The sequence below is a fragment of the Amphibalanus amphitrite genome, unplaced genomic scaffold (genome assembly GCF_019059575.1).
Source record: "Amphibalanus amphitrite isolate SeventyFive unplaced genomic scaffold, NRLGWU_Aamphi_draft 000121F_arrow, whole genome shotgun sequence".
Lineage (NCBI taxonomy): Eukaryota > Metazoa > Arthropoda > Thecostraca > Balanomorpha > Balanidae > Amphibalanus > Amphibalanus amphitrite.
This window is the reverse complement of record NW_024881616.1, coordinates 844,490-857,021: the sequence shown is the minus strand read 5'-3', so window position 1 is coordinate 857,021 and position 12,532 is coordinate 844,490. Positions and strand designations below refer to the sequence as shown.

The 12,532-nt window shown below is 49.9% G+C and overlaps 2 protein-coding genes and 1 long non-coding RNA gene across 3 annotated transcripts; 1 reads left to right on the top strand and 2 right to left on the bottom strand.

Annotated features, from left to right (window-relative positions):
• On the bottom strand, positions 1–1,029 carry LOC122381483 (melanocyte-stimulating hormone receptor-like). The gene has a single exon (XM_043365706.1). The coding sequence runs from the start codon at positions 1,027–1,029 to the stop codon at positions 1–3; it is 1,029 nt and encodes a 342-aa protein (XP_043221641.1).
• Positions 1,030–2,470: 1,441 nt separating this feature from the next.
• On the top strand, positions 2,471–4,577 carry LOC122381539. The gene is made up of 2 exons (XR_006256539.1): positions 2,471–3,167; positions 4,123–4,577. It is a non-coding gene; the product is annotated as an uncharacterized LOC122381539 (long non-coding RNA).
• On the bottom strand, positions 4,571–9,199 carry LOC122381538 (cell surface glycoprotein 1-like). Its single transcript, XM_043365830.1, has 4 exons — positions 9,069–9,199; positions 7,966–8,762; positions 7,464–7,635; positions 4,571–6,033 (listed from the first exon to the last, which is right to left on the bottom strand). The coding sequence occupies exons 1-4, from the start codon at positions 9,142–9,144 to the stop codon at positions 5,126–5,128; spliced, it is 1,953 nt and encodes a 650-aa protein (XP_043221765.1). The 5' UTR covers positions 9,145–9,199; the 3' UTR covers positions 4,571–5,125.
• Between the last annotated feature and the right edge of the window lie 3,333 nt (positions 9,200–12,532).

Below are 12,532 nucleotides of genomic sequence, written 5' to 3'. Positions count from 1 at the left end.
TTATATTTCCACATCGGGCATGCGGCCGGAGCTGGTCAGGCTCCTCTCTGAGAGCCGCACCTTCAGGATGAGCGGGTCGGCGTGCCCGGTGGTTTCCGCCGTGCTGCGGATGATGTTCGTCATGCGTGACGCCAGGACGTAGCGGCGGGGTTCCTTGCTGGGCAGCACCGGGATCTGTCGCTGTGCGGCCGTCACCGGCTCCACCTTCATCTTGGGACAGAGTAGCGCGAGCACCCAGCCGTCGGTGATCATGCTAAACAGCCTCATGAAGGTGGTGACCCGGTGAGCGGTGTCAAGCCGTGCCAGCCCGGTGGCCTGCAGCACGTTCACCACCACGTTCGGGACGATCAGGACGAGAAACATCAGCGACATCACCAGGAGGACGTAGTAGCCGCGGTGGCGGAACAGTCGCGCCGAGTTGGCCCTGCGCAGCACGCTGTCCGCCTGCTGCTGGATCCGCCGGCCCTGCCGCACGCCCGCCCAGCCGATCAGCACGTTGATGACCATGCTGGTCGTGTAGGTGACCATGACGAATGCGGATGTGGTGAGTCGGTACGCCGGCGGAATGCTGAACCAATGGTCGCACATCTGCGCTGACGAGCCCACGCCGAGCGCCAGCCGCAGCGACACGCCGAACAGGAAGAAGAGCGCCGTGCAGATCCACTGAGCAGCCAGCAGAATACGGCGTCTTGTGTCCGTCATCAGGACAAAGTAGCGCAGACCGTGCACCACGGTCACGTATCGCTCCACGCTCAGCGCCAGGAAACAGACCACCGTCGATGTAGCGGTGGACGAGCGCAAGAACACGCCCACCACGCACAGCCAGGCGGGCGGCAGCGCGTCCAGCAGCTTCAGCGAGCCAATGGTGGCCGAGAGGGCGCCCACCACTGTCTCGGCGACGGCCATACTGGCCAGCACCTGGTACATGGAGGAGGCGCGCAGCTGCCGGCGGCGGGCGATGATGACCACCGGCACCAGCGAGCTGACAGAGACCACCAGGCCGAGCCCCGCCTCTGCCGCCGCCGACATCCGTGCTAAAGACGTGCAGGACAGTTTGAGACAAGTCTCTTCCTATGCTTTGTCGGTAGGATAGACGGCCAAGTGATGACGTAGAAATGAGCTTACGTTGAGTTCTTACAGCATACTCTTTGAAAATATGTACTGGTTGCTAGTCAAGTGTCAGCTGCTAGATGTTGCAGTACTATTGATGCCAGAGGGAACAGCAGGATCGGTCCTGGATAGCTGGTCGTTGCGCCAAATAGTTAAGAGTTGAAGCTAATCTGCCGATGCCAAATTCTGGCAGCTGCAAGTGTGCTGTCGTAAGACCAATGACTGCCTGTTGCAGCTCTCTCGACTTCCTGCTGTTGTGTATCCTCAGTTAGCGCTCCCAGTCGAACTGAGCAGCTGCGGGACCGAGTCGGCCGACGGGTGTGGTGGCCTCTCTCCGACTGACTACCACACTGTCCGTCCTGATAGAGTCCCTCCCTCGGACCAACGTGCTCTCCGTGGCAGCCATGGTAACGCAGAGACGCACTGGCCGTCCCGGGCGGGTCACAACTGAGTGCTGAGTACGGAACGGGTTACTGCACATGAGAGGGACGGTGGCTTCCGCCGACTGGTGACCTAACTTTGAGGGGTGACGCCGCCCCATGTAGCTATCGTTTTAACATCTTTGTAAAAAAAAAAATGTGCTCGGCCTTTGCTGACGCTGTTATATTGACTCGAACCGAAAGTTTGCTAAAAAATGCACATATACCCAATACCTTCTTACGGCTATCTGGCTAAGTTGTCGGTTTAATGAGTTAAACAGCTTACGTAAATTTATCCATTAAACGTGCTTGTATTATCCTCCAATATCTACTAAATTGATAAAAATGAAGCATTTACTGCATTCGTAGGAATATCTGCCGTTTGCCAACAATCATCTCACCACATAGTTAGGCGCATTATTACATTATTAGGTACCGGTTATAAAAAAATCTTGCCTTTACATTTATTTGTATTGACATGCCACAATAAAATAGGTATAAATCTGGTATGAAGTACCCATGCCACACAATGTAACACTTTTTCGCTTTCTGTCATGATCGCTTCTTGATTTTTTAGGGGTTGGAGAAGACAGGTACATAGTTAAACTATGAAGGTACACGGATGTATATTCGATGCAAACATTTCATGTGGACTTAAATATGGTTGAGCACCGCGATATAATGCCATAAAAGAGGTTGACATAATGCCCTTCTTCGAACAAAACTTGGCTATCTACTGCGTCCTCCACACGTAATTATCGATAAATCGCAAAACGCAATTCTATCAAAACCATTGTGATCCGATATCAGCATAACTATGGCTCTGTCAAAAGTGAAAATGGCACAATTTATCATTTCTAGTTCTCGGGCAGGCCGTACAGACCGGACGGGGCTACAACAGGGGGCGTTTGGGGCGGAGGTATGTACAGAGCGCTATTGCATAAACATAAGATTTACGCCACCGGAGTAGATCTTAACTTTTTTACGAAACGGCCATACTCTACGAAACACCGTAAAACCTGTTGCATAAAGGCCGTGACCTACTTCGTAAATATTTGGAAAATCTAGGTATGACGTCATACATGAATGAAAATAGTGCCGGATCTCAGCACGAAATGCAGAAGAATGGTGACAATAATGAAAGCGATTAAAGTTCCAGTGTACTGAAATGTGTGAATCACGTTGTCTGGATAAGTGGTTCAAATCACCTTGAATTGATAGCGACTTTAGAAAACCTTTCGTACTTTTCAATATTCATGCGCCCTCCCACATCAAGCGGCGGTCGGCTTGGTAAACAACATCGATCGTGGCATCTTGGGAGTGTGGGATATTCTAAGATCATAGATAATTTGCCCTCACTATGGGTTTCAGTCGATATTCTACATAAATTTGCATAGAACTGAGTGCACTGTATCCGTCTAGAACAGAGCCGTAGCTGCTACTGCCACCTTTCGCCAATTAAGTAAGCTGAGATTTGTACACTCGCCGTCCGGTGGTTGCTAGGTAGGACACGGAAGTAAACAACATTCCAAAAAAGAATTTCAAGACAAGTGTCCAGCTTGGCTTGCAAGATCGAACAAGATCATCATTTGGTGGCTGAAAATGAAGAATTAAGATAACCAGGGCCCAGACTAACAAGTAAGTTTTCTATTATAGCGAATGGTTAGTGAACAATTGTCGGTTCATTGGCAGCACACTGCTCACTGCTCAGCCCTTTCAGACCAATCGTGAGCTTTTTCAATAGTTAATGGTTAAAGGTAATGCCGCTACAATTCCTGATCTATATTTTCTTTTGGTGTATTTTGAATTTGGCATCGTGTTTATTAGCCTCAGCCCTCAATTACTCGCAACATTTCAATGTTCTGTCGCTTTTTCTTCACCATTATCTACAATTAGGTATGTTGAAATGCCATATCATATTGATATGGTGTCAGGTGTCTTATCATTAAAATCATTTAAATGTCCACAAAATTACGTTTAATTATATATTTGCAAGCAACATGCTTTCGCGCGTTGAATTAGTAGGCACAAAACAGAATGCATTTAAGCTAGGTATTACAAGATGAATACCTACCTATTCGTCTGTGGGCTTGCGTGATATTTTTCAGTTTCAAACGTAAGCATTAAGGGCATATCAGCATAGCATCTAGATACCTACTGAACTATTCTGAATCTGCCAGTGAATTGCTGATTACTTTCAATTCACAGGCTTTAATTAAATGACATGGCTAATTAAATTTAATTAAATGGCACTGGCTAAAATTGGTTAATTAAATTTAATTAAATGCACTGGCTAAAATTGGCTTTAAAAAGTCAACTTTACCAGTATAGCAGGGCACAGTCACAGACCTTTATGCTTGCATTCAAAGAAGGCTGAGAGCGAGGAGATACATGGTGTCATAAAAAGTTCATTATTCGCTCGATTTACTTTTTCCGCCCCTGTCTATATATGTACTTATCGCCTCTTTCCTGATTCCCTCAGTCCTCTCTCCTATTTCATGCTCTGTCAGCCACTGCCTTCGAAAATGATCTCCTCTCAATCCATTCGTTCTAGTCTTTCTGATACTTACCGACATCATTATTTCTGTTGCAGGAATTTCTATCCGACTTCGTGGAGGAGTCTTCTGACCACGGCATTCGGCTGTTCTACATGAAGGTTGAAGAATCCCGCTGGGTTCAGCCGACAGAGGGCTCTGATAAATCGCCGATAGATGGCGGCTGCTACGCCAAGAGTCACTACCTTCGTTGAAATCGTCCTATCAGCAGCGTCTTATCCCGGTGTTGGCGCACTCGGGAAAAGTGAGGCTGTGCAGTGTGCAAGCTCAGCATCATTTGTTCCTTTTTTTAAAGCGCTCTGCGTGTTACGATTACAGTGACATGTCAAGTTTACGTGGGTCTCTAGCTCAACTTGAATCGCGGCCGTATTGGTGCACAGACGTTCTCTGAATACGTATGGTACATACGTGCTAGAATCTGAGGCGAGTGTGTTTGGATGTTCACTAAAATCGTCAACGAAATGTGGGAACCAGAAATAAACATCGACACGACTGATATGTTTGATGACTAATGCGTCTGCAGTTCCTCAAACGAGCTACGAGCGTGGTCTAACGTCAGTCACCACCGTTGTAGTACAATTGTCGGGTACGACCATGCTTATATCATGCTTTCGCATTGGTTGAGAAATGAGAGGTGCGGTTGCAGTCTTTCTATAAATTGTTCGAGGATAAGAAAGCATCAGTGTGTTAAGGAGTTACCTTCATATGCATTCATAACTGTATAAGGACTCAAAAAGTTGGAATTCGGCGTCAAACAGCTGCAATAGCCGACTTTCGGCTAAAATCTAAGAAGCCCACCCCCTCAGTAGAATATTTTACGATTTTTACACATTTGGCGCATCTGCGACATTTTCTGCGCGTTTCGGCGAACTACTTTTTCTTAAATCTTAACTTATATGCAACAGAAACCCCCAAAAGTTACGTCACGTGCTGGAGTAAATTCCTTGCTCTCCGTACTATTTTCAAGACCTTTGTGAAACAGATTGGCGTAGAATAAGTACGATTCTAAGACAATTCGTAAAATATCCGGTGTCGTAAGTTTTATGCAATAGCGCTCTGGTCTGGTATAGTCTGAGGCTGCTGTGCTGACTGTGCAGGCTGTGCTGGTGGAGCAGGCTGTGCCGTCTGTGCCGTTTGTGCTGTCTGAGGTGGCTGTGCGGACTCTGCTGGCTGTGCTGGCTGTGCCGTTTGTGCCGTCTGAGGTGGCTGTGCGGACTCTGCTGGCTGTGCTGGCTGTGCCGTTTGTGCCGTCTGAGGTGGCTGTGCGGACTCTGCTGGCTGTGCTGGCTGTGCTGGTTGAGCAGGTTGTGCTGGCTGTGCCGTTTGTGCCGTTTGAGGTGGCTGTGCCGTCTGTGCCGTTTGTGCCGTCTGAGGTGGCTGTGCGGACTCTGCTGGCTGTGCTGGTGGAGCAGGCTGTGCTGGCTGTGCCGTTTGTGCCGTCTGAGGTGGCTGTGCGGACTCTGCTGGCTGTGCTGGCTGTGCTGTTTGTGAAGTTTCTGCCGACTCCGCTGGCTCCGTCTCCCCCAAAGTTTCCGATGGCACTGAAGGCTGCTGCACAACTGATGACATTTCCGCCGGGGTCCTCGGCGGCTGAGCTGACTGTTCCGTCTCCATTGACGCCGATGGCGGTGGTGACATCGGAGATGGCGGTGACGGTGCCGATCCAGATGACGCCGGTGATGACGTCGATGACGGTGCCGATGACGTCGATGACGCCGGCGCTGGCGGCCCGGCAGGCCGTTCCGGCACCACTCCAATGGCCTCGTTCTTGTCGTAGAACTCCTCAGACGACTCACAGTCAACATCATGCCACCACTGGCAGGCGAAGCCGCGCTGGTTGAACACCGTCCCGTTCGGACAGAGGAAGGAGTGCTTGGAGGAGACTCCACCGGACGGGGGGCTGCACACGTGGAACGACTGGCAGCGCGCCTCCACGTCAGCGTAGTAGCCTGTCGGAGGAACGTCAGTCAGTGGGCGAATGCTCAGGACTACAACTTGGCACACAAATATATCTTTGCGATGTTTGTGAATGGGAATAGGAATGGGAATAGGAATGAAGGAACTGCGCTGGTAATGGCATGGTATTAGGAATTGATCAAATTATGGACAAATAATAAGCTCAATTATCGCATACTTTGGTAACGGTTCTATCGCTTTAATTGCCGTTGTCGGTGTTTTGACCTATTAGAAAATCCTCTCACAGCAACATCACCACCATGTATGTTTATTTAGAGCTTGAAGACTTGTAGGGGAGACCCGGGAGGTATGGGCCCCCTGGAGGTATGTGCCATCGCAGTTTTGAAGAAGTGTTGCGTATTTTTACACATTTGACCGCGTAAACTGGTAGCAGCCATTCCGTTATACAACCCACGTGATTTCCAAAATCTTCCTCAGTCTTCTTTGGCAATGAGCGGTGATAAAGCGTTTTTGCCCTCTTGGAGTAAAATACGGTACATACAGAAAATTCGTGATAAATTTGAACCAGGCTCATTTTATGATGTCAGACTATCGCTAATATAAAGTTTAAAACATGGAAATTAAGACTGGATAGACAATTGGAAGCTTTCTTGCAAGATTATGAGCTGAGATGCTACGCACATTATGGCGTCCTAACCGGGAGGTTCGGGCCACCCACCCCCCGTTGATCCTAAGTCAATAAAATGATGCTTTCATTGAATGTCCGCTTCAATAAGTTTTATTTTTGTCGCGCAAGGTCGAAAATTTAACTACAAATTTCATTCGAACAAAAAAATATTATTTATCTTATTTCACGGAGCATTATTGAGTTAACCAAAATGCATATGTGCCCACGTGACCCCCATGAAGTAAGCTGTTGATCGCTTATGCGGTTCCTGGACTCTAGAGAGATCAGGGTAGATACCAGCTACGAGTATTTTTCTCATTGTCGAGAAAAGAATATGAAACATGGCACCGGCGCATACCTCCCGGACCATGGCCCATACCTCCCGGTGTATTTTGATGGATCGAAAAAGCGCATGATTTATTTAAAGTTATCTCGAGACAAAATAGGTGATCCCAGATGCCTAATATCAGGCACACTTTGCAGGCGAAAGGCAATTTCACGTACACAGAGTGAAAAACCGGGTCTAGCCACCGCCCTCTGGAAGAAAATTGCCTTTTCACAAAACCGGCCCATACCTCCCGGGTCTCCCCTACCTTTGGAAGACGAGACTTATACCCGGAACAAAGATGATTAGCGAACGAAAGCCTACCCGAGCCAATTTCCAGTCTGCAATGGATCCCTCCCCCCCCCCCCCATAGCCTCCCTTTCACACATATACCCGCAGCCCCCACAGCCTATTACACAGCTCCACAGCCCCCACACATCCCCACACCCCACCACACACTCCCGTCCCACCTGCTGTTCTGTCGTCACAGCTGAAGGCGGTGGGCGGCACGGCACTGAAGATGGGGTAGTCGACGCCGGGCTCCCCCGGCACGGCCTCCCTCAGCCACTGGAGGGGGTCCGTTGAACCGCCGTGGTGGCCGTGCTCTGTGCCGGGGTCACCCCCGCTCGGCGGCGACGGCGACTGGGGGGGGGGGGGACGCACAGCGGTGAGGGTTAGGCAGACACGTTAAGTGCATATGTTGCGTGACTCACACTAGCCCTTGTAGGCTAAGCGTGACTCTTTTGTATCATTATTTACTTTTTGACTACCCGATTCTAAGCATACCGTTTCGCAAAACATGAACACGCTCTTCACAATTTGTAAACAATACTGCAGCACCGACCCATTTCTTTAATTAAGAATATCATACTTCCATGGACAGCTGCTGCTCATTATAACGCTTCTGTTGTGACAGTGTCTGGCAGCTACTAACGAAGCCGCGACGAGCCATCGCATCTCCGTCAGACTGACCTGCGGGCCTTCCTGGTCCCCGGAATCCAGCGGAGGTCGCTCGGTGTTCCCCGATGACGTGGGCTTGCTGCTCGAGTCGGGCCCGACTGGAGGTGGGGTTATCGATTCGACCGGGGGCATCGGGGAGGCGTCGCCGGGGGAGGGCAGCTTCGGATCGCTGGGCGAAGGAGCCTGCGGGTTTGCGGGAGCGTTAGAGTTGGTTGGGGCTTCGGGACCAGATGGGGCTGGAGGGCCGGCCGGGGTCGGGGAAAGAGGGCCAGTCGGGGAAGGGACGTTTTCAGTGTCTGTTGACTGTCCCTCGCTGGCTGTCGGTTGCCCCTCAGCTGGTGACGGCTGCACCCCAGTCTCCCCTGGACCTCCTTCCGTGGCTGCTGTCAGCCCCTCAGTACCAGGACCCTCGGCGTCGTCCGGTCGCGTTGGACTCGGTAGGACCAGCGGCTGGTCCGGTCGCGGGTACTGGTACTTTGTGGCCTCGGTAGGAGTCGACTGCTCCTCTGTTGGGGACGTCTGTCCCCCAGTCGGGGTGGGTCCACTTCCACTGGGTGCTGGCGGGCCCTCACTGGGTGCTGAAGGTCCCTCAGAGGGTGGTGAAGGTCCCTCTGTGGGTGCGGAAGGTCCCTCACTGGGTGCTGGCGGGCCCTCTGTGGGTGCCGAAGATCCCCCAGTGGCTGCTGGCGGCCCCTCAGTTGGTGCCGGTGTCTGTTCGACGCTGCCCGGGAGCGGAGGGGTCGGCAGGACCAGCGGCTGCTCTGGCGGAGGGTATTTGTACTCCATGGCCAGACCGGGAGTGGCCAGCACTGACGAAAAAACGTGCGCCGAGTGTAAGACTCTCGTCATGAGCAGATAATTTACATTCATTATACCTATTTAGAGGTAAGGTAAAGAGCTTCGAAACATCAGTTGTTTTGAACATTTTATGATAAGTAAAATTTAAAATGTATTAGAAATTAAAGGACCTTATTTTGTTACAACATTAACTGTCTGTCGTTTTATTTTAACTCTTTTGTCGTTTTTTTTAAAGTTTGATGTTTTTAGGAGATTTTTTTTTTTGAAATTTCAGTGCAACACGGCACAAACTATCGATTTGCAAGCTCCACACTTACCAATCAGGATAAGGCACCTCCACATCTTCTCACACATTTTCCTCCACAACAACTGAAAACCTAAACGCGTCCGCATACCATTTATACCGGCAGATGCTCCGACCTGTACTCGGTCACGTGACCACGCCGGTGTACTCGGCACAGGGTCACGTGTTGGTCTGTCACTTTCACCACTCGGCAGTGCGTATGCGCGTGTGCGTGGAGGGCCGTGCGATCGCCTGGGGAGGGAGGCGCTCATCTGGCGCTGACACCTGAACCTCCGCCTCCACTGCCAATGTCACACAGGTCGTTTCGGGGTCAGGACCGTGACCTCGGGACAGCGCGCCGCGGCTGGCAGCGCCACTAGCTCACCCCTATAGTGGTGATCCAGCGGACTCGTGCTGCGCTCAGCCTTGTGGTAGGCCACGAGTTTTCCAAATATCTGTCAACTCGCGACGAACAGGAAATCGATGTAAATTTCATGTGATTCATTTCCTTTTCTCTTCTGTCGCTAGTTAGCCTGGCCGTACCCTCCGTATTGTTTGGTTGCCGTTTCAGTGTTGTTTAGTGTTTATGTTCAAGGATTCCAGTGCTACGTTTTGGAGTGGAAGAATGGACGTATTGAATATTCAGTTGCAAACATACTTATATCCATGAAGTGAGTATCATAGTCTGAATCATCGGACAGTATCGACTGAATCATGGGGATACAATAGCCGTTTTCACGACGGGATAGGTATGTGGTGAATGCACCTAATTTGACCAAATCTGCACCAACTCTCTTTTACAATAAATATCCTCATATCACGAATTTATTTCAGTGTTTTAGTCTATGATTATGTCTGATAGCATGACAAAGAAGGCATGCATACACCCATACACATGTATAAGCAATTAAAAGCAATTGGCGCAACCCAAGCTAATAGTTACGAAGAATCATCCTGAACCTAATTTGACCAAATCTGCACCAAATCTGACGACATGTGTCCCAAATGGTACCAGATGGCCGTCGTTGAAAACCGCTAATATATATTTTCTTCCAACTAGTTGGACTTCGCCATCGCGGAATTAGGACATTGAAGCCACTTACGGATCCCAACGGACCTCTGGGGTATTTGCCTATGCCTAGCTCCCGGCCCGCAGTGCTCGAATGTAGTCGTTTCTGAGTATGGAATAGAAACTGTAAGTTATGTAAGTAATGTATGTTTTATAGTTATGAATTTTTTATAGGAAAGTTAACCCACTTTTTAATTGCATTGATTTTATGGAGTGTTATAAATTTTATTACACATTCGCTGCAAGTTTTTCCTTTGATGTGTTTTTTATTGTATCTAAAGAACTGCATAATTTCATATCCCGCTGAAGACGTTTACTATATCAAAGTATAGACGTTTACTTAAGTAATTTTAAAAATGAGTTAGACTTGTATTATAAACAGCGTGGGCTGGGCTAGTGTTCGATGAAATGGTGTAATTGTACCGTGTTTTACATACAGTGTTTGTTCATCTACCTGTAACCTCGTTGGGCCCAAGTGGCCTGCTGTTACATGGAATACATGTTATGTTATGTTATGTAAAAGACTTCTATACCGACGCATGTGACTGAATCAATAAAATACCTACGCGTAAAAATGCATTACGCCCCCGGGGCAATATAAACAATGCATTTTTAACTCCGCAGCACAGCTGTTTCTCGACTCGTAGCACACCTGAGTTTATGGTGACTGAGTATAATGTACGATCATTAGTGTCTCTCCGTGTGGGGTCTATTCTCACGCTGCTCCGTCCGCACCGCTGAATTGATAGCGTTGTTTGGCCGATGGTTGGGTGGTGTGCCGGATTGGAGGGGGCGCCGGGAGGGGCGGGGGAGGGGGGCGGAGGCGCCAGGCGGTGACGCGGCGCCTTCCATAATCACGTTGGCTGCGGGCCGTTCCTGGGAGGTCAGCGGGGTCACGGGGCGGTCACTCACCTGGCCCAATCAGAGGACAGTCAGCCGTGGGTCACCTGACGCCTGCCCACCGCCGGCGCCGGCGCGGCAGAGACAGCTATCCCCGCATCTCGGTATCGTCGGGAGACGGATGGACGGCCCGGGACTGCGGTATGGGATAGAGGGGCAGTGGAGGCGGGACGGGAGATGGGACATGGGACGCAGAGCTGGGACAAGAAAATGGGACATGGGACGCTGAGGTGGGACGCGGTTGTGGGATACGGGACACGGGGACTAAGGAAGGAACACGAAATCTGGATTCGGGGAAACTGTTTAGAGAAGCCATTGACAGTTTGAAACACAAGCACAGGCTCAGCAGTCAGTGGGGAGTGCGGATAATGGACACAAAGAGGACACAGAGACACAGACGGGACACGGACATGATCGCGGACACGGACACGGACACGGGCACGGACACGAACACGGACACAGAAACGGACACAGACACGGACACGGGCACGGACACGGACACGGACACGGACACGGACACGGGCACGGGCACGGGCACGGTCACGGACACAGACACGGACACACAAACACGAACACGAGGCGTCACAAATTAGGCGGCCGTCGCGCAGCTGAGCAGCAGATACCATCTGACAGACATGCCAGCGCTCGCCGGGATGTCTCCAGATAGACCCCATCCGATGATCGGCGGCGGATCGGATGTCTTCCATCACCGCCACACGAAGAAATGTGAGCGCACTGTCGACTATTATTGGTAAAATCGCCCCGCGCGCCATCCCCAGTCCTATCGGGAAGTCCCAGAAGGAAATTGAGTTGTATTCGGCCCACAGTCCATCTGTACGTTTGCCTGTTTGTCCATCTGCATGTCAGTCTTTTCATCTGACCGCGGATCGTGGACGGATATTGGTCGGTTTGTTTTTAGGGCCATAGGTCGGTCGATTCACAGGCCCGAGCATTAACGTCATCTGACGTCAGTTGGTTACAACAGACTTGTCACAGCTGATGAGAGTGACGTCATCTCAGTCCACTAGTTAATTTTGGACCTCCATCACCAGGATGTTGACGGACAAGGCGGATAGGGTTTCGACAATCATCTGGCAATTGACGCTATAGATCCGATGCTTTTGATAGGCGCGTCTTTTCCTTTGATGCTTGATTAGGCTCTTACAATCGACGATTGCTCTCGCAGGCAGTCATGTTTGTCGAATGCGATACTGCATGGGTATAGATATGACGAATACCCTTTCATATGCCCGCATTGTGGTGGTATGTATGTACACAGAGTTACCAATTTAGTGCTGCAAACCCACTGGAAATGAAAGTTCGCGTTCATCGAACTACCTATATCGAGTAAAACGTGTATTATGCAACAAAGAACATAGCAAACGCTTGTACACTTTCATAGTGATGAATATAAAATGTCACCACAACGGCTCCTTCTCCCAAATCAACTCTGGTCGCAATAAAGCATGTGAATTTTAGCTGCTTAGCGCTATATAGCATAGCAAACATACGAATGTTAGGCACTTCTC

What these genes read in the sequence shown, in the direction of transcription:
- LOC122381483 (XM_043365706.1), bottom strand. Translation starts at nt 1,029, where the DNA reads ATGTCGGCGGCGGCAGAGGCGGGGCTCGGCCTGGTGGTCTCTGTCAGC.
- LOC122381538 (XM_043365830.1), bottom strand. Translation starts at nt 9,144, where the DNA reads ATGCGGACGCGTTTAGGTTTTCAGTTGTTGTGGAGGAAAATGTGTGAG. An exon ending in GAGGTGCCTTATCCTGATTG is followed by an intron (nt 8,763 to 9,068) that starts GTAAGTGTGGAG and finishes TTTTTTCGTCAG; the next exon opens with TGCTGGCCACTCCCGGTCTG. An exon ending in CTGTGACGACAGAACAGCAG is followed by an intron (nt 6,034 to 7,463) that starts GTGGGACGGGAG and finishes TTCCTCCGACAG; the next exon opens with GCTACTACGCTGACGTGGAG.